The following is a 25,941-nucleotide window of genomic DNA, read 5'->3' on the forward strand; positions in this document are numbered from 1 at the left end:
CAAGGATAACAGCTCTGGACCAGAACATCCAGAATTCATTGGAAATTGGAAGAAAGTTCTTGAAAAAACAACCTCAGAATCAGCAATCAAATATTACACTGTCTGTGATTTGTCCTTATACTACTGGTAGTGGTCATTGTTAGAAATGCAGCACTAGGCTGGATGGACTTTGGTTTGACTTAGTACAATCATTCTCACATTACAGAGGCTGTGTAGCATGTTTCCAGTATCCAATTCACATCGCCAGTATAATTCTCATACTACTGAACTAGAATGTATAGTTTCTGGAACAGATGTGAACTAGCATGTTTCTTGAGATGGGAAAACATAAAAGGGGGTTGCAGGGCGTAGTTTTGTGTTGTTTCTTTCTCTAGCAGTATGCAATACCACAGACAATACATCTTTGGATAAAAATTGAAAAAGAACTGCAATAATGTGCTTTTGTAAAACAAAATTTGACATATTCTGCACAGCAAACATCTTGTGTTGGAATAAATATCTCTCCAGTGATGTCAATGTGAGAACAAGTACTACAGTGTTGTTGAAGTAATTGGGAGTCACTGAGTGAATATGCTGGGGAATCCTGCAGAAAGCCTATATATGGTAATCTATCCAGAAAGTTCTCTATTTCTGTTTTTTTGGTGGGGGTTTGGTTTGTGTTTTTTTAACTTCATGCAGGAAAGTGAATGCATTTACCATATTTCACACTGACAGAAGATACATACTGCTCTTCAGTTCTCTGAACAACCTAAGTGGTACACAGCACCAGCAGGAGGAAGGGGTCCTCCTTGCCACAAGGTGACACAGCATGTGTGCTGGCTGCAAAGCCAAGAGGCAAAAATGCCCTGTTAGGGCTGAAGTGCAGTGGGCTCTGATCACTGGGTGTATAAAAGCACACTGGCATGAGAGGTTTCTTTGTAAAATCTAACAGAACAAATAACTCTCCCTCACTTTAAGCATAAGGTGGGACAAAACTCCAGAAGAGACTTTTTTTTTTCCCTCAAAGTTTAGTTCAACCAACATTTGGAAAAAAATCAAGCTAAGGTTAGTAATTATTTTTTAGAGATATTGCCATACAGAAACTTGTTACAATAACACAAGTAACAAAAATTGTCATTGCAGTCACTGAATTTTAGTATAATATGGAGAAATAGAGAACAATAAAGCCTTAAATTATAATCTTAGTCAAAATACATTTTTGTATGCTGAAGTTCACAACTAGCTCTGTTCACATCTTCACAGGTTCTCCCTAGCACCCACCACCTCATCCTTCAGCCTTTGAGTCCTCTAGGTCAGCTCCACCCTCCATCCTGTTTTATTTTGGGTGCATGACAAGTCTGAGCTCAGAGTGAAAGTTTCCCAACAATATATTTGTAGTAAAAATGAACTGCAGCACAAATAATGAGGCAAAGGAATAATACCGTGCCAGTATACAATCATAGTGCAAATGGCTTGAACCATTAGAGCATTCCAGGTCCTCTGTGGCCAACTGCAAAGACCTGGATGGAGGAGGAAAAAACAATTGTATTCTGCCAGGAGAAGCTGTTAAATTCCTGTGACTGAATGTGGTCCTGACTTAATTACCACTTCCAAGAGCCTATTTATAGTTGTCTGGGAAAGCACTTAGATGAAATAGGCTTAAGTTTACAAATAGAGTAAGTGGGTGAGCATCCACAGAGAAGACAGGATGAGAGAGGCAACTGTGGTGTAACTCCTTATCTTTCAAGTCCTGTGGTGGGGTGTTAGAGCAGGAATTTTATACTGATTGAACCAGCCTGATGACTTATCAGATCCCTACAGAAAATAAATTTTAAAAAAATTTAGATGTTGTGCTATTTATGTACAGCACACAAGCTTCAGACTTGATCGCTGACTGGGACAGAATGTACCACTGGAAGACACATGAAAAAATTACTTGTGCTTCTATAACAAATTAAAAAAAAACCCAATCTCTTCATAATTATAAACATCTTAAATGTTTTGATAGCTGAAATGCTAAATCTGGGCATTCAAATGGTTGGCAGGCTGGCCTGCAGCACAAAGAATGGGGTTTGTCCAGGGGAACGTGGTCAGTGGGATTTCCTGAGTATGAGCACTTACACTGTTTGAAGCAAATACTACTGCCATATGATAAATAAGTCAAGTGAAACACTATATTGGGAACGATAAAGAGAAATTCACATTGCCTTTATCCCAGGGCTTTTAGAGACAAATGAGTAGGTGCCATGAAATGGAGGATTAGAAAAGGATATGCAAGCAAGTCTGCATACTCAGAGGAACTGATCTATAATTCAATCTGTTGCTACAGTTATTTATTATGTAACTTGCATATATTTAATAACTTTTCTGTTTGTGGCTAATGTAGTCTTATTAAACTGTGAAGTTGTCTATATGTAGCCAGTATCCAGGGCTAAACTGTATAGCTGTTGCTCTATCACTTAATGGCCTCTACACAGCAAAGAGGAATCAGAAAAAGGAGACATCACCTGTGGGTTGAAATGAAAACAGATTTATTTAGTGAAACAACAAAACCAACATCAATGCCAATATAAACTATACAAAGCTATATTGAGTCCAGCAAATATACACTGGTCAAAATAAGCATGAAGTCAGTCCTTGAGAGCAAAATGGTTAAGCAAGCACCTCCAGGGATGAGGAGAGGCAGGGCAAGGATGAGCAAAACACAACCATCATGACCTTAAAACTGCTAAGGGCTTGCAGACCATGGCTAGCCTATGAGTCTATCCCAGCAAATTCAGGACTGAAGCCTAGAAGAGTGTCATATCTTACTGCTTCTAGATAATTTGGTTTCTTTAGAATTTTCTGTTCAGTAATTCCACCTATAAACTGTATATTAAATCAATGTCATAAATGAAGAATTTTGCCAAGTCACAGAATTTTAAGTGTGCTTTATAAAACCACGTTATGTACGTATTTCAGTGGCTTATGATCATAATGATGTAAGAACAAGCACTTGTGTATATATTTCATAGCAGTGAGTATCTAGGCACTTGAACTGTATTCATTCAAAGGCTAACCACAGCCTTAATGCCTGAACTAAAAATGCTCTAAAAATACTCTCCTTTTCTCAGATGGATTTCTGTCTGCAGAATAAATCTTTCCCTATGTAAATGCCTCCTGATAAAGCACTCTAGTTTTCAAAACCTTGCAGTTACACTTCATGTTAGATTCAGATCTACCCTGTTATTTTCCCATTGGTACAGGATTTGCAGTGTGTGCAATGACAAAATGACATTGGGTTTTTTATGTAGAATTAAGAGCTTTTCCTGTGAATGGTAGGGAATTTGAAACTTGTTATCTACAGCCTAGAATGGGAAATGATATTATCTACATTTTTAATGTAAAATGTGGTATCTGTTACAGACCTCAGTGTAAGAGCACATGTAACAAAGATGTGTAGGTAGAATAAACACTGAAGATGGCAGGGAGGATACAGGAAGAAAAGCTGCTTATGTAATTTTGAATTAATGGGAATAGGTGTGCCTGAGGAATGAGTGAACATGAGCAATGTTTGTGGGTGGAAAAAAATGGAAGGAAAGGAAAACAGGTGTGGATAAAGGTGTGTGAAATATATGAGAATTGAGATGTGTATTATGTATACATGAGTTGAGATATAAGTGAGGCAAGGGATTGATTTATTTATGCAGATATACCTTTGTATGAAATAGGATATATTGGCATAGGTGCAAATTGATTAAAATATGCTCAGCAAGCATTTAATTTCCTTTGGCAGACTTCTATCTCTTCTAAGTCAAAATCTTCCATGTTATTTATTACCTGTTCTGTATTAGGCAGCTCATCTTTCTTTGGGGGGGGGGGGGGGGGTTTCTTACTGCAACTCAAAACTGAGATACACAGCTGTGCTGTGCCAGGTTCTCCATCTCTCTCTTGCTATCATGAGGCATGACAGACATTGAGGAGAAAGGAAGATAAAAGGCAAGGAGCAGTGACACAGTCTCTGGGAGGGCTTCATTGTAGGGTAAGGATGGCATAACACACACTGCAAATTAGTCCTTTGGTGTGAAAAGTAGAGTGACTTTTTCAGTTTCTTCTCCTCTTGCCTTTTCATGTTACTCAAAAATGATCTTTGGCTCTCAAATGGTTTGTTCCTCCTGTGGAACAGGCAAAAGGGTGAGGTAACCATCGAAGGAAGGGTACTGTTATGGACTGAAAAATAATTGAGAGTTCCTGCCTGGCATCCTGGCATGACTGTGCTGCAGAGGGGGTTTCTATTCTTGTGAGGCAACTGCTAGCCCTGTCCTTCCCTACTCGTTACTGTAGACAGCTCTCTGCACAGTTGGCTGGACTTCTGGAATTAGGTCTTTCAACACCTATATTCATTTAGAAGCTTCAGCTTCTAACTAATTTTTCTAGATATGGACAGCCCAAATGTTAGATTTGAAGTCTAGGATAATTTTAAATCTGAGGTTTTTAGGACCTGCAAACTTTGCCCAGCAGAATCTAAGGGCAGATGTAGCCTGTCAGTTCCAGAAGCAGCTACAGTACATTTAAAAACCTTGGACCTGTTCTTTACATAGTAGCATATGCGTCCTTAACTGCATTTATAACGAATCCATGAAATCCAGGCCACCATGTTTTACATGGAACATGTGCATCATAATTTTTCTTGGGAAACCACAACCCAGCCAAATTGTTTTCTGGCTGTTACCTGAAGCAATTTGCCAAAGTTAAGGGAAGAATTTAGTTGAAGAGCTGTGAGCTGAATGAAATGTTCCACTCTCAATCCTGCCGTTTCCCTTCTTGCTTACTGCTACGTTAAGCTCCTCCATTAGCATTTGAAATCTTTTTGCTACAGCTGTGGTCAGTCCCCACAGTTCTGCAACCTCCATTTACAGGTCCTTCACTGAAACTTGACCCTCCCTTGACCCACTGAAGCATCAGTCCCTCCAGGGACTGATGAGAAAGAACTAGCCTATGTTGGAGGGTGATGCTGCACGTGCAATTATCAGGACTAATTAGGCTTGGGGGACTATTATAGCGACCTGGTTCTACTGTTTCTGGGTATTATGAACTAGGCCAGTGTCTTTGCATGGTGCTATGCAGACACTATGCTAATTGCTGCAATGACACTGAAAGCAATGATGGTGCAGAGGACAGGTTTATTGTGGATTTTTTAATTTCTTTAACAAGAAAAATCTAATGCCCAAAAATGTTACTATAAACCAGAGCCATTTGAGAATGTCCACTTCTGCTAAATGAAACCTAAAATAGAGTTTGTGTTGTGCTTGAACATTGCTGTCTTTGAAATATACCTCAAAAATATCTGTAACACACAAGCAGCACCTTACTCCTGGAGATACTGCTGAACTCTTGGGACTTGAACTCTTGCAACCACAAAACAGTCTAACACCCAATGTTTCCTGAAGCAAACTCTCTGCTCTGTTGAGATGAGCTGATGCAAACATAAGCCGTTGTGCTTCTGAAGGTCAGATCTACAGCCCAGCACGTGCTAAATTTTATATCTGTATTGCATTCTAAGTCTACTTCACCACTGCCCTCAGAGCTCCATATGGTGCTTTGCTTTCATCACTAAACCCACCTATTATTTTCTATCACACCTCACTGCGGACAATAACACTGGCAAGATGACTTCAGTTTACTACTATTGAAATAGCTTACAAAATAGGTTGAAGGCCTGATCTGTTAGCATCTGTACTGCCTCTCTCATGCACTGGTCTGTTCTTCGATAACTCATGGTTTAGGGGAATAAAGAGAGGGAGAGAGAGAAAAGCCTAAGAAGTCATGAGCGAAATTTTCTGCACTATTAACTGCACTGCAACAATTAAAGTTCACAGAGTTCTAACTTAAAACAGTGAATGCAAGTGGAACATAGTTGGAATTGTAATATAATCCCTGGCAACATATTGCAAATTATAGTAGACTGGGTTAAAAGATGTTTGAGAACATTGCTAACCCTTTCCTAATTTTTAGAAGTTGCCATTACATTAACTCTGTTTCAAGACTTTCAAAGGTTTAGTTGGAGTCAGCATTCTGAAAAGGGGTGGAGTACCTTCAGCTAACTTTAACTCTTCTAAGTTTGAGTCGTGATCTCCAGCAGGGTCAGGTGAAATCAGGCAGATAGATGCTTTGAACTTTATTGGATGAGACTGAGGGACCCGATTGAGATGTCAACCATCCGTTACCCTAATTCTCCACCATCCGTTACCCGAGCTGTTGTGTAGTGCGCAGCACCTCTCTTCCATCACCTTTAGCGACTATGCTGTGGACCCCTGCCCCTTCTCATGTCTCTTTGCCTATCCAGATTGCTCTAGCACCTCCGAGGCTTTTCGAGTAGGCAACACGGGATGCGTGACCCAGCGAGGGCCTGGCATCGCTCCACCTTTTCTGCGCCGCCTGCCTCGCTCTCCAACAGCCCGTGACAGATCACAGGCCTCGGGGCGGGACAGGACGGAGCCGGAGGGGCCTCAGACACTTTCCCCCGGCCGACGTGTCTGGGTTTGAGCCCGGCTTCCGCGGCGCGGGGTGCGGCCACCGGGCTGGCCTGTACCGCTTTCCTTCTGCCCCTCAGGCCGAGCCCGGCCAGAGGAAAGAGCCAGAGCGGGAGGGTCCTCCCACCCCAGACCGGCCCTCCGCGGCGTGGGAACAGCCAGGCGGGGCGGAGGCGGGGGACGGGCCGTGTCGGAGGGAGGGAGGGAGGGAAGATGGCCGGGGCAGGCGCCGGGCAGGAGCACGGGGAGGCGACGGCGGGGCGCTGCTGAGCGGCGGGGCGGAGGCGCTCGGGCCGGCGGGCCGAGCTCGGGGGCTGGGAGCCGCGGCGGCGCGGGGCAGGACCCGGGCGGGGTTAGGAAGCGCGGCGGGGCTGGTCCCGGCGCGGAGCGGGGTTGGCGCGGGGGAGGATGAGCCCGGCGCGGCACAGCCGGAGCCGCCCGAGTCCCGCTCCCTGCGGGGCCGCCTGTTAGTTCTGGAGGAGGAAGACGAGGAAGAGGCGGCGGCGGGCGGCCGCGGCCCGGGCGGGACGGGAGCTGCCCCGGCGGCGGCAGGCGGGGAGCGGGTTTCGGCCGGAGCTGGGCGGCGGCGACGGCCCGGCAGCGGAGCGGCCATGCCGTGGTTGAGCGGTGGGCGACGGCGACGGCAGCAACAAGTGGCGGCGGGACAGGGCGGCGGGCCGCCGGCGGGCGGGCAGCGGGGCCGGGAGAGCTCGGAACTCCCACTGCCTGCTGGCTGGGAGGAAGCAAGGGACTTCGACGGGCGAGTCTTCTACATCGACCATAACACCCGGCAGACCTCGTGGATCGATCCCCGGGATAGGTAAGACGCTGAAGCCTCAGGCGGACGAGCGAGGTCCCAGGGGAAGAAAGACTCTGCCCTGGTTCACCCTACTGAGCGCGAACTTCGACGCAGAAGGGGAGAGGGTGCAGAGAGAAGGGATCGGGGAAGCCGAGGCCTCCTTTGCCACTTCTCTCCGCGCCCTCTCCCCCTCGGCGGCGGGACCAGGCCCGTCGGCGACATTTTCCTTCCCCCGTCCGTGGCCGCGGGAGGGTGTGGGCGGCGGGACCGCCGGTGCCCCTGCCGGCGGGGTGCTCCGCCTCACCTCCCTTCGCCTTCAAGCGGGAAGGCGAGCCAGGACGGGTGGTGGGGGGGCTGTCACACCGAGCGTCTTCGGCCGATGCGTGTGAAGACCTAAGGGGCAGAGCCCCTACCCCAGCAGCTGTCTAGCTTGCTGCCAGCGTAAATGTTAAGTGAAGGAAAACGGGAAGTGAGGTGCCTCCCCCCCCCCCCGTGGTGGATGCTCAAACTCAGTGTTGTCTCTGTGTGAAGGGAGATGGCAAGGCAGGGACATACTGCCTCTGTTTATACTCCTCAATTACTGGACTAGCAACCCTGCAACCGAGTGGCCTGGCCATCCTGATTTATTAGCCGGGCTGAACTAATTGGCAGCAGCAGGCTGGAAGCATGCTGAAGTAATTTGGTAGATTACCGCCTCATAAAAGATAACGCTGCGTGGAGGTAAGCAAACCGGTAAATTCCTGCAGTTAATTTGACAAATACGCCGTCTGCTGCACATTGCCCGACTGCTGCGTCCGGCCGGGGTAGCCTTTTCGCCACTTTCAGGCCTGGCAGTGCGTGGTAAGATCGAGTTAGGCCTTTTAATTAGGGTGAAGAAATACGGGCAAATGTTACGCTTTTTAGTCGAATTGCCTTATAAGCAGTAGTGAAGCGCTACAGCTTAAAACTGGTGGAAGCGTGGACAAAACGTAGCGGGTACTGCTCGGTAAATGCAACCTCACTTGCAAGCTTTCGCCTGAAAATTTCCACGCGGAGATAGTGAACACAAGTGTCAGTATTCTGGGTGTCTGCGAAATAAGAAACATATGTCTCTGTTTATTCTTTTCTATATTAAACAATGTTTTTATAGTAAGTGAAAGTTGGACGAGGACAGTTTGAACCCCAGCCAGAGCTACCTTGCCAGAAGTATGCCTGGAATGTTAAGCAGGCCACAGAACATTTAAGCGCAGTCTGGGTTAAAGACTGGTAATTTGAGCAATTTCTGCCGTCTTGCACAATGATACATAACTGTTCAGATAGCCTAAGTATTTACCGACCAGATGAAGGTCTTTTTTGTCTCATCATTTAGATATATTTAGGCACGCACTTTTTCTTTTGGCTGAGGCATTAAATATTTGTTAGTATGCTTTAAATACCACATTCTTCTACTACATTAAAGTGCATACACATGCTGTTAGCTTACTTGTAATATGCTGTTTTAAAGGTAATCGGTGACATAGCAGTATCTCTGTGGATTGCCTGTATGCTCTCCTTTCAGTTAAATTTCAGAGGGTATGTGATTTCGTCTTGAATACCATTACACATTTACTACCCTGTTTACCATTCGGTGTAAAAAGTATTGCTAAAATGAGGACTTCATATTTTGAGGAAATAATCGAAATGCCACACAGTGCTTGAACATCTCTAAATACTTCACACCAAAGTTCAAACTTGTTTTTCACATTGGGTAAGAACAGGCTGTAGAGCAGAGATTGAGACATTCATTTCGGGCAGATAGAAAGAGAAGACATGCTTCCATGAGCACATATCAGTAGTTTCTAAGGAACATAGATAGTAGGAGCTAGTTTTATGATTGCAGAGTTAATCTTTGTTTGAGAACAGATTACTACTGTTACATTAGCAAGATGTCGTCTCTGTTCTGCATAGTGGTAAGTGAACAGACTTTTTGTTTTTCATTGCAGCTATTCAGATTCCCGTGGGCAGCAGCAAAGTAGTAAAGGATCAAGTTAGTTGTGTTCTTGCTAGGTTTGGGAAAGAAAGGTTAGTGCAGCATGGAAGTGGTACTGTATTTCTGTAAAAAGCTGGGGAAGTGGAGAGCAGAATAACCTACTTGTTTCATATGTATCTCAGCATTTTAAGTTGGGTGTAGAGTGTCAGAGATCACCCCATTTCTGTGTTTGAGTATTTTGTTTCTGTTGAAGAGGAATTGTATAATACTATGGTACTTCAGGCCATGCTGCATTTGATCAGGGCTCTAAGAATCAGCACCTCCAAGTTTTCCTGTGGGCAGTAATTTCATAACCATCCCTACAGGCTCCTCTTTCCTTTGCTTTGCTTTCAGCATCCCTCCTGAGATTTCTCAGCATTTTGTGTAGTTTGGTTAGTGAATTTACCTTGAAGCAATTACTGATTTTAAAAAACTCAAACCAAATAGCACATGACCTGCCTCCTCAGCATTTTTCTCATTGAGGCCAAGAAGAGAAGGAAATACTAGTTCAGAGAGATTGAGTCAGGAGAAAGATCTCTATAAAAGATTTCAGAGTTTGGGAAAGAGAAGGTGATGAAGACAGGGGAGGTAAGTTAAAGAAAAAAAAAAACACAAAATGAGAGGGCATAAAAATTCAGAAGTGGATATCTCACAATTTTCTATGCTAAGAAAAAGTTGACTAAGAGTAAAAGGGGGAGAATAGTAGAAGAATAATAAAACCAGCCATTTGAGAAGCATCTTATCTTTGGTATCAAATCAGTGGTTAGGATAAGGAAGATACACACAATCCACACAGATCAATAGAGTAATGAGTGAATTGTAAACAGTTGATTCTGGCAGAATGGAGCCATTCAGTGCAGTTCTTCGTGTTGCTGTAGGAGTCTTTTAATAGGTTGCAAGTTCTTCAATGCAGTGAACTGCTTTTTTATCTTGTTTACATAGTACTTACTATATTGAGAGTCTGGTCAATAACTGGGGATTGTAAATGATCTTATAAAACACTGACTATGTTTGTGGTTGATAATGAAGATCCTTGTGGCACCAAGGATCTTAGAACTGTTGCTGTCACTGTTTGCTACAAGACTGCATTTTCAGATGATCAGATCTTAGATAAAATTTTGAGTTTGGCAAAAGCTTTCCAAAAAGCTAACGAGTCTTGTTAGATTTCTTGTGTGTGGAAACTACAGCTAAAACACAGTAGTATTTTTTTCTGAAAAATGCTAAGGGAGAGGGTCTGTTTCCTTCAGCTTCTTGAATCAAACAAGACAATCCACATGAAGACTGAAGTAATCTTAGAGTCAAGCTTTTAAACTTGTGAGATATAGCAGGGTTTTGCATGGAGAAGCTGTCTGCTTGGGTGAGTTTGGGAGGCACTGAAAAATCAATATGGGCTGGGTAAAAGACTTCGGTTTTAGCAGCTGCATTTGCATAAACTTCCTGCAAACTGAACTGCTGACATGTTAATTAAAATCAGAGTTTTTCTGTTCCATATCCTCATCAGCATCTTAATTCTGAGACCTAAAAACTGCTTAATTTGAGTACAAGAGTAGAGCCCTGGCCCTGTAGAGAAGGAGTAGGAGAAGAAGCGGGGTCGACATTGGAAAAACGAGGGAGCAAAATTTCAGTAGGTTGTGGACAGTAAAGCAATGAGGAGTTGAGGATAGGGAGAAGGAGGAATGGCATCTTAAGCCTGGGAAGAAAAAAGTTGGGAAACTGGACTAAAAACCAGTAGGGCAGGGAAAAACAGGCAAGAAGAAACCGGTCTGGTGAGGAGGGTTCAGGGTGTGAGGGTGTCAGCTCTTTACTGTACAGGGAACCTTTAGGGAAGAGAGTGCACTGAGTTTGGATGAGGAATCTGAATCTGAAAATACGCATGCAAGACAGCATGCAAAGTCTAGGTGAAGAGGGGAAGGTAGTTGGAAGGTGAAATAGAAGAACTGTGTGTGAAATATGATGATGAAGGTCAGAAAGTATAAGATTCCTGTGAGGACAAGGAGATTGAAAAATCAGAATCGTAGATATTGGAAATAAGCAGGAAAGGCTACTGGATGTGAAAGGAGGAGTCAGCTTGAGAAAGTCACTAGACAGGTATCTGTTGTTAGCAGGACGGACTGGGAGTGGTCAAGTGAGCAGAAAAGTCCAGAAGCGATGGCTGCATTTTGGTTTTTTTTTTTTAATGATTTTGGGACTCCTTATTCTCATAGTTTTGTTTGCTTCTAGCAAATCTCTGTATTATCTGGTTCGCCTCTTCTCTCTGTGGGGCAGGGCAAAACCAGTCCATTCTCTCTATTGTGGCAAGTGGCAAAGTGAGGTACTCAGTCACATGCCAGTGTGATGCTGGATGATGCAATTTCTTTTTTCCCAATTTGGTTTTGTAAAGGAATGGGAGGTTGTGAGAAGCTTGAATCCAAAGAGCGTTCATGTTAGATATTCAAAGCTTGAACACTCCACACTGAAGTTGCTTAACTACTTGCCGTTTTCTATGAAGAGAAGATTCTTAGTGATGAACTATTTTTTCTTATGTTTTCTTGCCTTATTTGATACATGGGGAGCATCAGCTCTGAGGCCAGATCAGAGGGTTGTGAAGCAAATGAAAGTTGCTTGTAAGGTTTTTTGCCAAAATTGGAAGATGTGCCACTCTCTAGTGAGTGGAAGTCATCTTTTGATGCACCAGTGTGTTAAATAGTTAGAAAGGCAGTGGGCTTTTTGTCAAAGCAAAATAATATCTTGTTGAGTGTTGGAATGTGTCTGTTCAGTTGACATTACTCAGGAACCCAAAGACAATTAGAAGCATCATTTAAATCATTATTTTTTTGCAAATAGCAATTTTTTGGACATTAAACCTTCATACTGAGTCTCAATTAATGTCATTCAGTACTCAGAAATCAAATGCTTTTATTCCAAAGCATCAAAAAGATGAAGGGAATGCAGTGGTTGGTAACTGCCTTTTTTGAAAGCTTGCCTCTGGTTCATATGTGTTTTCAGATTTTTTGTATGCATACTTACTATTGTATTTTGATTATCAACTGTGTTAGCACACAGTTTTATTTTGAACTAATGCTGATGTGGAATGGTAAGAAAAAAGTGATTGTGGATCTTTTTCTTAATATTCCCTCTGAAAACATTACAGAGACTGGGCAGATTTAAATCACTTGCTTTAACAGACTGCATCAGTCAAATAATGTAAAACATAAAATATAATATGTGTGGTGCAAAAGTGTATTTTTGGAAGTAATGCTCTGAAACTCGGTTAAGAGGAGCAGAAACTACTGAAGTACTAATTTGTGCTTTTACAAATAGTCTTTTTAGGCTATCAGTGTTATGCTTGCATGAAACGGTTGAAGGAGGGAAAAAATTGGAAGAGTTTGGATCTAGAAAATGTTTGCCCACAAGAACAAAATTTATTCAGTTGAAGAGGTGTTTAAGAAATGGTTTGAGTACTGTTTAGAAAAAAGAGATTATGCTGAAGTCTTGAACTTTTTTTAGTAGAGCTATCTGATAGTCAGAAGTTGAAATCAGAAATACATGTTTTTAATAGTAAGACATATTAAATGTCAGAACTTTCTTTTCACTCTGCTTAGGTTCTTTAGGTGAAATATCCTAATTCAGGCTTTTTTTTTGTGTGCCTGATTTAAATGAATTATCATTTGAAGTCTTGTCTATAACCATCTATTTTTACTGTGTCTAGTGCATCATACATTATTTGAGCTATATAAAATTTATACATAGCCAAATACATCTTGTAAGGATTGGCAGAACATACATCCCCTCATTAGAAAGTGGAGGGCTTCTCTATCTGGTTGTTTCTCTTAACACAGTAAGGAAGAAAACTAATTCATCCCATTACTTGAAGGATCTGGGTCACTGCAGTCACATAATTTGATTGCCTTAAGTTAGCAGTAAATACAGTATCACAGTATCACAGTATTATCAGGATTGGAAGAGACCTCACAGATCATCAAGTCCAACCCTTTACCACAGAGCTCAAGGCCAGACCATGGCACCAAGTGCCACGTCCAATCTTGCCTTGAACAGCCCCAGGGACGGCGACTCCATCACCTCCCCGGGCAGCCCATTCCAGTGTCCAATGACTCTCTCAGTGAAGAACTTTCTCCTCACCTCCAGCCTAAATTTCCCCTGGTGTAGCTTGAGGCTGTGTCCTCTCGTTCTGGTGCTGGCCACCTGAGAGAAGAGAGCAACCTCCTCCTGGCCACAACCACCCCTCAGGTAGTTGTATACAGCAATAAGGTCACCCCTGAGCCTCCTCTTCTCCAGGCTAACCAATCCCAGCTCCCTCAGCCTCTCCTCGTAGGGCTGTGCTCAAGGCCTCTCACCAGCCTCGTCGCCCTAATGGACTTGATAGAATTTATATTGAGAGCATAGTGTATAAAGTAGTGCTTGAGATCCAGATGTTTTGAATTTTCTTTGCAAATGTCAAGCCTGGATGCAGCTAAAGCGTGGATGGGAAAGCTATGCAGCTGTGCAACTGCTCTTCTGGTGTAAGAATACATGCAGCAGCATATGCTGCTGGGAAAAGGCTGCATTGCCCTAAGCCTCCCTGGGCAGCCAGCACATATTTGTGCTTCAATTCTTGTTCAGAATAATTCAGTAACATTTAAAAGACATACTGTAGCTGACATTTGTTTTGAAAATGTCATAGTTGTATATGTCATGATAAATCTACTTCAGTGCCTTTCAGGAGGGAGTTTTAATTTCTTTTTTTTCATTCTGGCCAGTAGGTCTTCAAACAGGCAAATACTTAAACTGAATTCCTTGAAAATGTTTATGATTAAGAAGAAATGCAGGCAACAAGTGTCCTAGAATCAGTGTTGGCATTAGGTCTGTTTTTTAAACTGAGTCTTTTGTTTGATTGATAGATTCTGATAGCAAGTAGATGTTAATCAGCTGATTTATGGTAAATAATTGTAAATTCTTGCCAGTTTTTTTTAATCTCAACTCTATGATTTAAACGTTTTTTCAAAATAGTTTATCTTGCTTGGGAAAAAGCAATGCCTCTATGAAGCAAGCATTCACATTTTCTTGTAATTCACTATTAAAAATGGGTGCTACATCTCCAGTCACTGAAGATTATTAGTGTTCATAGCAGTTTTAAAGTATCTTAGAAAGTAGATATAAGAGGCATCTGCTATGTCTTCCTAAAGGTGAAAGATTTTCCTTATAGTAGAAGTGAATTATGGTTTATTTAATTGTGTTTCACTGGTTAAAATACATATGCTTTGAAAATCTATCTTAGCTAACATAGAACTGCAGGATCTAATGTCAGCTATTGAGCCGTGGTAATCTTACTCACTGAAGTTGAACAGCTTTTTTAGTTATTTCTTTTTAAAGGTGAAGGGACTTTTTTTGTATGTGTATTTTTTACCTTTAAATAAAAGTATTTTCAGTACTTAGAAAGGGAATGCATACACCTGCCTTAATGTATTTGTGTGCGTGCTAGAAAGGACTAAATTAGCACTTGTGATTTCAGCATGTTGTAGCAGTGTGATGGCAGATGTTATGGGAGCTTGGGGCTTTTCTTGAGATACTGTTGACTACCTCACATGTGAGTTGGAGTTTATAAATGGAGAAAATGTGATCTGTTGTGGATATCAGTGCTCAAAACTCTCCTGGAAGAGCTCTGGTTTTTTGTATGTATAAATCAACGTGTATCTGAGTCACTGTATTGTCGTAATGGTTGTATTTATTGTCATTGAACAGCACCAAACATTGTTAAAAGAAAATTAAGTATTGGCATTCACACATCTTCCAAAGGTTGTGTGTGTGTAAGTATCTGCTTTTCAAGATCTGTAATCTGCACATGTGAGAATGCAAGATTTGAAAGATCACAGGCCTGGGGCTGGGTTTTAAGTTCTATTATCTAGAGAAAAAAAGTCCATGTTTAGGCCTGGATTCTAGTGATAAGTTTAGTTCGAAGGATAACAACTTAAGTGTTTTTAGTGAACGTAAATATAGTGACAGCACTGTGCAAACATAAGAACAAATGACTTGTAGGCAATAAAAAACCAAACTAAACCAAAAAACCAACTAACCAAAACTTATCTATAGGAATGTCTTGTTAACAGGTTTCACAGAGGTGCCTGTTAAATGTGCTGTTTGTTTATAACTTTGTGTTGGTTACCCTTAGGCAGAGCTTTGCAAATCTGTATGTGAGGCCAGACAGAAGTATTTGTTGATATTTTGGTGAAGAACAGTAAAATTACTACTTTTTTCTGCTTAAGGTTAAAAATAGAACTTCCTGAATATCTTATCTGCCACAGATGTGACAGCTCACATTCACCAGCAAAGCCAGCATCTCAGCTTTTAAGTAGTCTTCAATTTGTTTCTGGTTGAAAGAAGCTAGTTCAAGAAAACATTCCTTTGGTACTTTTCCTACCTCTCTGCCACTGCAGAGTAGTGCATACTCAGCAAGATTTTGCAATACAGCACCCTTGAGCTACTACTGGTTAGCTGCTGCCAAACCACATGTTCTCCCCTTTCTCTTACACTGGTACTGGTGCTTATCTGACTCTATGACAAATAAGGGGAAAAATAACCCTTATGCAGTATTTAATTTGCCTTGTTTTGGAGAAGGTAGTTTTCAGCCAGTTTAGTTCCCTAAGATGACTTAACCTTCATGGCAGATGGGGATTTAAGTGGCTTATGTCAATTAAGTTTAATTCAATGAGGAATTTGCTCTGGCAAAAGTGATGAGTCAGTTTAAAACTTTCTTTGAGTAAATTATTTTCTGAATGGGTATCCTGACTAGTGATTTTTAAAATACCTCCATAGTAAGGCAATACATCTTTAGACAAGCTTCATGTTATGTTTAAAAGGAAGGATTCACTTTTCAGGTGTAATATTGAGGTATAAAAGCCAACAGAAATCAATTAAGTGGGTATCAGATTCAGTTTTTCAGATGAGTAGCAGCATTGAAGTGGCTGTTAAGAAGTGAGAGAGTTACAAGCAGCAGAACCGGTCTGGTGGCTGGGTTTGGGATATCAGTGGTAGCTTGGAAACCCTCATGAAAGGTTTGGTGAAGTTAGTGGTGAGCATTGCCATTCCGGGGAGGGATTGGAGTTGTCGTGTAAGTAAACTGGAGCAAGGACCAGATGAGTGTCTGTGGGAGGGTGCTGGCAGGGTGATACTTTGGAGTTGTGTGTGAGAGGGAACTTGAAGATGATGAGCTAGATATGGGTGTGGACCTTGACAGTGTAGCGCCTCCAAGGAGGCTCTAGGTTTGGCATGGAAGTATAGGGTGTAAATGGAGAAGGGAGGAGTGTGAAAAGGCATGTCCAGGTGATAAAAAATTACAGAGCAGCTACTGGGAGAACTTAGAAGGTAGCTTTGCTTCCAGTGTTTGGCACTATAACTCAACAGAAAGATTGTCACAGTGTGATTGGAGAAGTTTTTTAAGGGACTTGTCTGCGTCAAAGTTGAAATTGCCAGGTTGTAGAGAAAAAGGTTGTAGTATTTGAAGTAGATGAACATCTTTGCTGATGGAAAGGAACAGGGACACTTGATTTTTTTGTTTCCTTGCTACCAATGCCAAGCCTGTTTAATGGAGATAAATCCTACAGTTCTTAACCAGTCATTAATGGCAAGGGAAAAGGGATGCAGACTTTGTTCAGCCACGCTACAAGGGTCTTGATAATTTCTTGATTCTGTCCAGAGAGGAAAATTAATTTGGACTTAGTACAATTAGGGTGTGCTGAAAGCATGGTGAGACTTGATCTGTCACTTTTAATGGCCCACTGAATCATTTGAGTCAGCCACTTAATACGGCTAGCCTCCTGGTGAGGATTGCTCTAGATATGTTTCATGATCCAATAAGTGGGAGTATTTCCCAGTTTGTTTCTCTGCCTTTTTGTGGATGTTTGCTGGAGTAGGAAAGGCTCTTGTGTCCAGTGATGAGCCTGGTGGTCTCAGTGTTGTTTGCAGAATGCAGGCAATTCTATGCTGCACTGTTAGCTGTTTTGGCTGAAGGAGTGGGTTACATCCAATGGTTGAATTAGCAAAGAACAAAAAACTGGAGCAACTTTCAAGAAATTATATTTCTTTTCAAAGACTTCACTATTTCAGTGTATTCAATTGGCAGTGGGACAAAAATAAAGTACAGTGATATCAACACCCTTGAACCAGCAAAAGAGAATCAAAGACTATCTTTCATAGCTTTCTCAAAGAGTTATTTTCAAAATGAAATATCTATGGAGAATTTTGTTGAAACTGTTTTGATTTATATTGTACTCCAGCTGAAGCTTTCTCACACACAGTGATTAGTATTCTTTATGGCAAGATGCAACGCTCGATATGGAAGCTGAAAATATATAGCATTTAAACACTGATTTATTTAATCTTGGATTACAGTTTAAACAGCTAAAAAAAGTTTTTAAACACCCTTAATACAGAAGGCATTCTTAGAAAGAGTGACTTATCCATATTAGGGAAGGCTGCTAAAGTACTGCATGATTATCTAGTTCTATAGCATAAACAAATTGTGACATACTTCTCAAAGGAGGACACAGTCCAAAGTTACTTGACTTGAACAGCTATTCAGTGCATGCTTAAAGAGAATTTCAGCATAAAAGAGAATTTCAGAAAGCACAGCAAACTGCCATTGAGGTTTTTTCTTTTTTCTTAATATAGGGATAAGCAGTAGATGGATAAAGTATTATACATGTTCAGAAATTACTCTTTAAATCTGTGTTTTCTGCTTTCCTCAGATTACATCTTTTGGATAAGACTAAAACTCACAATATTAAAGCTATGATATGGCACATAGGTTAAAACCCTCAAACTTCAGAAGTTGTTGACCACAAAACCCAAGGAGAAAATCATTTACTGACTGTCATGGCTATTGGAGCATAAATTTTAGTAATCTAAATAATCTCTAAGATATAATTGGTGTCTAGCACAAATTAACCTGATGATTATCCATTATGAGCTAGAGAACACAATTGAATTGTGTCAGTTGGAAAAGACCTTTGTGTCCAGCCATTATCTAACTACATAGTCTGGTGCTAAGCCGTGTCACTTAACATCACATCTGTAGGTCTTTTAAACATCTCCAGGGATGGGATTCAACCACCTCCCTGGGCAGGCAATTCCAGTGTTTAAAAACTCTTTCAGTGAAGGTGTTTTTTTTCTAAAATTCCACCTAAGCCTCCCCCAGTGTAACTTGGGGCCATTTCCTTTCATCCTTTCACTTGCTACTAAGGAGAGGAGACTGCCCCCACCTTGTTACAATCTCCTTTTGGGTAGTTGCCAAAAGTGATGAGATCTCCACCCAGCTTCCTTTACTCCAGGCTGGATAACCCTGGTTCCCTCAGCTGTTCTTCATAAGACCTGTTGACCAGTCCCTTCATACCAGCTTCACTGCTGTTCTCTGGACCTTCTCCTGCACCAAAATGTCTATCTTATAGTAAGTGCTGCAGAATTGAACACAGTATTCAAGATACGGCCTCACCAGTGCTGCTTACAGGATCGCAATCATTTCCCTGGTCCTTGCCACAATCATAGATGTTGCTAGTTGTGTATAATATTGTACTGTAGATTATTATAATTATATAATATTTTTTAAATGGAAATGTGTATAAAGACTGTAAATGCAATAGATAATTTGTCAAAATCCAGTTAAAGAATGCATATAGTCATGCTGCATATTCATGTGCTCATTCTCACATGTGAAGTGTACTGAGTGATGATGTTTAAAAAACAAAGGTGTATACTACTTTGTGTTGGTTTGAGTTGTCTTGTCTTTGCTTTTCTGCCAGCTCATAGTTTATTCAAGGAAAAACTCTTGTGGTTATGGTTGTACTGAGATTTGTGATAAATAGACCCTAGGTGCTTCAGACTCTGCGTGAGCATTTGAATTCTGCTTCTGTGTTTAATGTAGCTGCCTCCTTGGGCAAAATAAGTAATAGAGTTAGTTGTTTAGAAAAATGTAGGAAGGAGTATGTGAATGTTTTCTGCAATGCCATTTAATCATCTGAAATTTCAGGCATCTTGCCATCAGTGATTCCTTACAACTATAGCCTCACTGCTTCTGTTAGTAAATATTTTTTCTCTTAAAAAAAGAAAAAGCACAGTTAATGCCTCCTGTCACTGGTTGTGAATGCCACTCAGAATTTCCCAGTTCTTTATAATGAATCTGTTCATAGAGATTCAAGTACATCTTAAAGAATTACCAACTATCTTAATTTTTAATACATTGTCAGAATCAGCTCGTGGGAAATTTGGCACAAAATTGAATGCCCTAACTTCTAGGAGTGTGTTAAGTGCCTAGAAAAAAAAGTTTGGAGTTTTCCCAGAAGGGCATGTAAAACATCCTTGAATATTTCATTGAGCTTAGATGTAAACCTGTTTTCATGCTAAAACAGGTTAGCAGGTTAAACTGTGCCTAAGACTTATAAAAGGATGGTTCATGTGAAGATATATAGGTCTCTGTGTGTGTATATACTTTAAACAAATGTTCATAAAATTGGAAGTTCTTGCCAGAGAGAGTGATTTGCCATTGGAATGGGCTGCCCAGGGAGGTGGTGGAGTCGCTGTCCTTGGAGGTGTTCAAGAAAAGAATGGATGAGGCATTCAGTGCCATGGTCTGGTTGACTGGCTAGGGCTGGGTGCTAGGTTGGACTGGATGATCTTGGATGTCTCTTCCAACCTGGTCGATTCTATGATTATGTGAAATATGACAGACTAGACAAAGCTCCAGTGATTGTGGAAAACAGTCCATTTTCATACATTTCTGCCTTCCACTAAATATCCAGTGGCTTATTGCAGAGCTTGTTGCAGGTACAGAGTAAACTCTTTTGCCAGTCTGTGCTGTAGTATCATGCTCAGTAAATTACTTTTGGGAGTGATCTTGCAGATCTGTCCCCGGCTGCTCAGAACTTCTGTTAGGTAACAGCAATGATTACTGTTCTTATTTTCTGGATCTCAGTGAGGAGTGAGCCACATCTTCCATTCTCTTTCACAGTCTCTGCCAAGCAACTCTTAAGATGATACTGTGCTTTCATTACTATTGACCAGGAGTCCATTTGAATCCTTGAGTTAAAGGCTTTCTGAATTTCTCTGGTTTCTAACTTCTGTGAAGCAGCTTTTTGCCCATTACTTGATCCTTTTGGAAGTAGTATCTGAAAGTAGATACCAATATTTTATTTTTCAACACCTGACATGTAAAAGGTTCAGAATTAAAAAAATGAAGAAGTTTTGTTGTTTTAAAATAGAACTGCATAATTCCATCATTAAAACTTAGAGTAATACATTTATGGAGTCCTCTGTGGGACTGTGTAGTGGAATTTTGCATGTATGACCTGCTTTTAGTGTTCTTCAGGTATTTATTTGTTCTGTTCTCTCTGAAGTCAGATGATAAAATTCTATTTATTTTTTTCCTTAATCACAAGCATAAGTTTCTTTTCTTTACATTTATAATCTCTGGAACATGTATAAAACATTTTTTCTGTCTTCTTAAAAAAATAAGTCACCCAGTGTCCAACAGGCTGGTTCCTTTAGGAACACCTCAATACTATGGATGATGTCCTGGCTGTGGAAATTCCCCTCTCCACCCTCTAATCTATGAATAGTGTTCTTTAAAATGCAAGTCTTTCAAGATCACGTGTTCATTTTTCTGTCTTTCTGGCTTTTTATGTATGTGCTGTAAGGTTTATTTTTGAAAGTGGGTGAAGATTTTAGTGCTGGTATACCTCTGTCCACATATTTTTAGGATATGTCTCCTGTAAAGAAAAAAACAATCCTAAAAGGTTATACAGACTAATAGGCTCTTGAGATGAGATAATGTTACTACTTTACATTAAAGTTGAAATATTTCTCCTTTACTAGGATTTCTGTTTCAAACTGGGAGTATGTCTGAGTTTTCTCCCCAGTACTGAAGTAGTTTGATGTCCAGACATTTATGAGAATAATTTCCACATAGTTTTCAGAGTGCTTTGGCTAAAGAATTTCTGAACATTTAAAAATGATATGACTGGTGGAATTTAGAATGCCTAAGTTTTGTTGGGTTTTTGAGGGTTTAGTTTTTTGGGTGGTGGGTTTTTTATGTTTTAGGAGAGGGAAAGCTGTGTTATGAATGCAGTGCTAATACAGGAGGTTGTCTTCACATCTACATTTTACTCATATACTCTCTGCATGCTAGCAGCTTTTAAAATCTGGGCTTTGGTGGGGTTTTAAATTTTTCTCTTTTAATTTTGTGGTAAAAATAGTTTGCAGCTTATTGAAAAAAAACAAGGCAGACCTGTGCCTCAAAATCCAAACGAAACTGCTGCTTAGATGAGGCTCTAAAGAGGGCATTTATATGTTGTGGAATGAATGGCATGCCTGCGCTAACTCCCGCAGGCCGGATATTTCCAAGGTATCAGACAGAGCTGTATATACTGCACTCTTCCCCCTTCAGACCTGCAAGTTTCTCCCTTGGCAAAGTTCAGAGGACCTCTAGCCCCAGTGGGGAGTGGGGAACAGTAAGGGGAAAAGAAAAAATGAAAAGGTGACTGTATCTGCATGTATGGATATATCTTTATTAAAAAGGATATATTTTCCACTCAAACTCTCCTGTGATAACTTGTAAGCTCCTCGTACTTTTTGAGCTAGCATTGTTTCTTTTAATCATTGTTCTTTGAACAGTGTAGTTAGGAATTTCCTGTTCACGTTTTACTACAATGCTTTGTTTAAAATGATAGACCACAGTCCTCTTCCTGACCTAAAACTAGATTAGCCTTGAATGTCGAAGAGAAGTCGGATAAATAAAGAGGATAGACTGTATTTGCTCATGACAGGGAGAGAGACCTTTTAACCATGGGCTTGGTTATATCAAACACCACAAATCATGTTTTTTAAATATTTATTAAGAAAAATAAACGTAGTTATTGTATGAACTGGCACTAATCCAAATTTCTGTCTCTCTGATTCTTGTAGATGGGTCATTTTTAATCAGAAGAAATAATTTTCATCATATTTCTGGTATCTGCTGGATTGCTAAATGCAGTGTTACCTTGGTTTTCCCCTCTACCTTCCTCTCCAATCTGCATGTTTTGTTTAGGAAGTGCAACAAAACAAATCTGGCAAAGTTCAGCTTATAAAATGTGGCTGCAAACTATCAGAAAATACTCAAATTGGGATGACTCTGCCTTTTCTGTACTTCTGGTGTCTGTGGTGAAGAAAAAGTTGGCGTAGTCTTTGTATGTATTGCCATAAGTTTGCTTTCAGATTTTGAGGGGGTGGGGTGGTAAGGGGATCTTCAGTGCCCAGCAGTCTTAGATGCACAAGGAATTGCAGCTTCCTTTTTATATACAGTTTATCTTTATTTAGGACAAGTTCCTTGAATAGCGCTGCTAATCTGTATAAAATAGTGCACACATACCTTGGTGGAACAGTGCAGGTAATCAGGCTATTGATTTTTATCAGGAAGGAGATAAAATGTCAGTATTTAAAACAGTTAATCTCTACTTTGGTTTTATATTCTACAGAAAAATTAACATTAATTGGTTTAGGTCATGGTACCAAAGTTTTGTCTAGTTTTGGAGGGATGGCATTTTGACTTGCCTGAGTTGGCTGCTGAAAATTAACAAGCTTCAAACTTGTAAATATATGCTTTATACAGTACTCCTGCATATTTTCAATGCAGGCATGTCTGTGAACATGTGCATGTCAAATTCTGATAAATCTGCTAAATTGTTTTTTCAAGCTAGAATATATCAGATTCGAAAGGTTGGGGAGCCTGTAGCTGATGTGACACACAGGCGTGTCATTACAAGGGTGTTGCCAGTTAAAATACTCAGCTGTTATGGCATTTCCAGCTTAACATCTAACTTCATTCCACCCAGCAAACAGTCATGTAAATAAGACTAGCTGCGGGTTTTGAAAGGAAATATTTAATGTATTTTAAAAGAAAATAACATTTGGAAGCAAAAACATTTGGGTAGCCTGCATGTGAATGTTTAGGGTAGGGCAGGGAGATGCCTTGCAGGGTACTGAGTTTAAAATGCTGAAGAAGCTGGCTGTGGCTGTGATGTGGAAAATGTTACCATTTATAGAAATCAGGTATTTCCGTGAGTACCGGAACTGATGAAGTCTGGTTTCCTCTGGGTTTGTGTCTTTCGGCTGACTGGGAAGGTGAAAGTTTTGCCAGATGCTTTTTGCCTTATGTTTTGGGTATTTGCATCCACTTGCTTGTGAACAGATTGTGTGATACCCAGTTAGGTGTAAACACGGGCTTCTTGCTTTCTGCTAGACATCATAGAATCATAGAATCAACCAGGTTGGAAGAGACCTCCAAGATCATCCAGTCCAACCTAGCACCCAGCCCTAGCCAGTCAACCAGACCATGGCACTAAGTGCCTCATCCAGGCTTTGCTTGAAGACCCCCAGGGACGGTGCCTCCACCACCTCCCTGGGCAGCCCATTCCAATGGGAAATCACTCTCTCTGTGAAGAACTTCTTCCTAATATCCAGCCTATACCTACCCTGGCACAACTTGAGCCTGTGTCCTCTTGTTCTATTGCTGGTTGCCTGGGAGAAGAGGCCACCCCCCACCTGGCTACAATGCCCCTTCAGGTAGTTGTAGACAGTAATAAGATCACCTCTGAGCCTCCTCTTCTCCAGGCTAAACAGGCCCAGCTCCCTCAACCTCTCCTCATAGGATTTGTGCTCCAGGCCCCTCACCAGCTTTGTTGCCCTTCTCTGGACACCTTCCAGCACCTCAACATCCTTCTTGAATTGAGGGGCCCAGAACTGGACACAGTACTCAAGGTGTGGCCTGACCAGTGCTGAGTACAGGAGAAGAATAACCTCCCTTGTCCTACTGGCCACACTGTTCCTGATCCAGGCCAGGATGCCATTGGCTCTCTTGGCTACCTGGGCACACTGCTGGCTCATCTTCAGCTTACTGTCCATCAGTACCCCCAGGTCCCTTTCCTCCTGGCTGCTTTCCAGCCACTCAGTCCCCAGCCTGTAGCGCTGCTTGGGGTTGTTGTGGCCAAAGTGCAGAACCCTGCACTTGGCCTTGTTCAATCTCATCCCATTGGCCTCTGCCCACCCATCCAGCCTGGCCAGGTCCCTCTGCAGGGCTCTCCTACCTTCCAACAGATCAACATCCTACTTTCATTAACTTTGATAGGATCTAGAATTATGTAGAGGCTTTCCCTGAAACTGGAAATTCGTCGATGGACTAAAATCTGAATAGACTCAAGTCTGTTAATTAATGCTGTTGCTAATAAAAATCACAGCCCTATTTTTTTAGTATTTTTTAGTGCTTCTGTTGACTTCTGGTTTCCAATAGTCAGTTCATTGAAGCAGAAACCAATTCCTAAAAAAGAGTGCTGGTTTTGCCTACTCAGTAATAGAAATATGTTTTGAGCTTAGCACACCTGATTTTATGGTATGGGCTTAGACTGTAATTATTCTGTGGTATGTGTGCAATAGATGCACTGTTCCCCCAGAAACAAAGCATTAGATTTAAGTTTCCAGTGTAGCTCTTGAGCTGCTTTGCCTATGGTATACTGCCTGGCTTTTAAGTTTGGTTTCCTATATGTGAAGAAACAGTGCTATCTTGACTAGAGATCTAGAGTCCTGCAAAAGATTTATCAGTGAGATACCTGCTACTAACGTACCTCTTGGAGCTGTTAGCAGTTGCAATTTGCGGGTTGTTTGTGGTTTGGTTTTTCAGTTTGGTTTTTTGGTTGTTTTTTTATCATAAGAATCAGAGATACTGTGTTTGAAATACTGTCAAGGTAGTGGGTTGCCATTGGTTTCACTGTCAGCAAGGATGCATTCACTTTGGTTTTGACCTTCATTAAGCACAGATTCTTTTACCTAGAAAAGCTGGAGGTCGGCAGTCTTGGGTATGAATAAGCAGTGCCTTCAGTCATCCATGTGAATGCTTTTTGTGTAGCAATATGGGTGAGTAGTTTATTCCACTGGGTGAATTAAGTGAGGTGAATAAGGTGAGTAAGCAATTTCATTATGAGACACTCTCAGTTGTGTCTAAATGCAACGTTGCAGATTCGGCTCGTGCTTTGAGCTGGTTGGAAGCCAGGTGTCTGTGGTTAATTCATCACCAAACCTGAGTGAACAGGCCCTGTGTGGGGTATGTTTTGTTAGATCCAGCTCTGTGCCACACTGAAGTAGCTGGAAGCTGTGCTCATGGGAGCCAGGGCAGAGCTGCTGTGGATCTACTGGAAACATCCTGCGTAGATGAATTCTGGAAATGTTTGTATGGAGTAATTAATTTACTATACAAATTTACAGCACCTTTACTGTAATGTTTCTTTCTTTACAGAGATCTACTAACATTCTTCTTGTGCAAGCTGTAGGTGCTAGTTATTTCTCGTAGGAGTGTATTCATAAAGCACATATAAAATCTGTACTGTTGTAGGATGTATCACCGATAGCATTCTTAATAGTTGATTTGCAGTAGTGTATTGTTCTTGTATAAGTGTACTTATCCTAAGCAAAGGTCTTGGAAATGAAGTCATGACTTCAGGAAAATTTCTACTGTGATCCAATCCCAGTACCTACTTGGAAGGATAAATTGAATTTTCAAAGTAGACAAGTAACTCTTTTCAAGTGCTTGATAGACACAGAAAAGCACCTCTGAGTTTTTCTTCCCAGACTTCCAAAATCCTGCTTTAGATTAGTTTCCCTGTCTTCCAGCT

General features: G+C 41.3%; 1 protein-coding gene across 4 annotated transcripts in view; it reads left to right on the forward strand.

Annotated features, from left to right (window-relative positions):
• The first annotated feature begins 7,027 nt into the window (after positions 1-7,027).
• Positions 7,028-25,941, forward strand: part of WWC3 (WWC family member 3) — a 107,599-nt gene continuing 88,685 nt past the window's right edge. For all 4 annotated transcript variants that reach the window (XM_064143049.1, XM_064143050.1, XM_064143051.1 and 1 more), the window contains exon 1: positions 7,028-7,311. In XM_064143049.1, the coding sequence (XP_063999119.1) occupies positions 7,103-7,311 (209 nt within the window). In that variant the 5' untranslated portion in view covers positions 7,028-7,102. The remainder of the gene's footprint in view (positions 7,312-25,941) is intronic.

This window comes from Pogoniulus pusillus, chromosome 5, assembly GCF_015220805.1.
Source record: "Pogoniulus pusillus isolate bPogPus1 chromosome 5, bPogPus1.pri, whole genome shotgun sequence".
Taxonomy (NCBI): Eukaryota; Metazoa; Chordata; class Aves; order Piciformes; family Lybiidae; genus Pogoniulus; species Pogoniulus pusillus.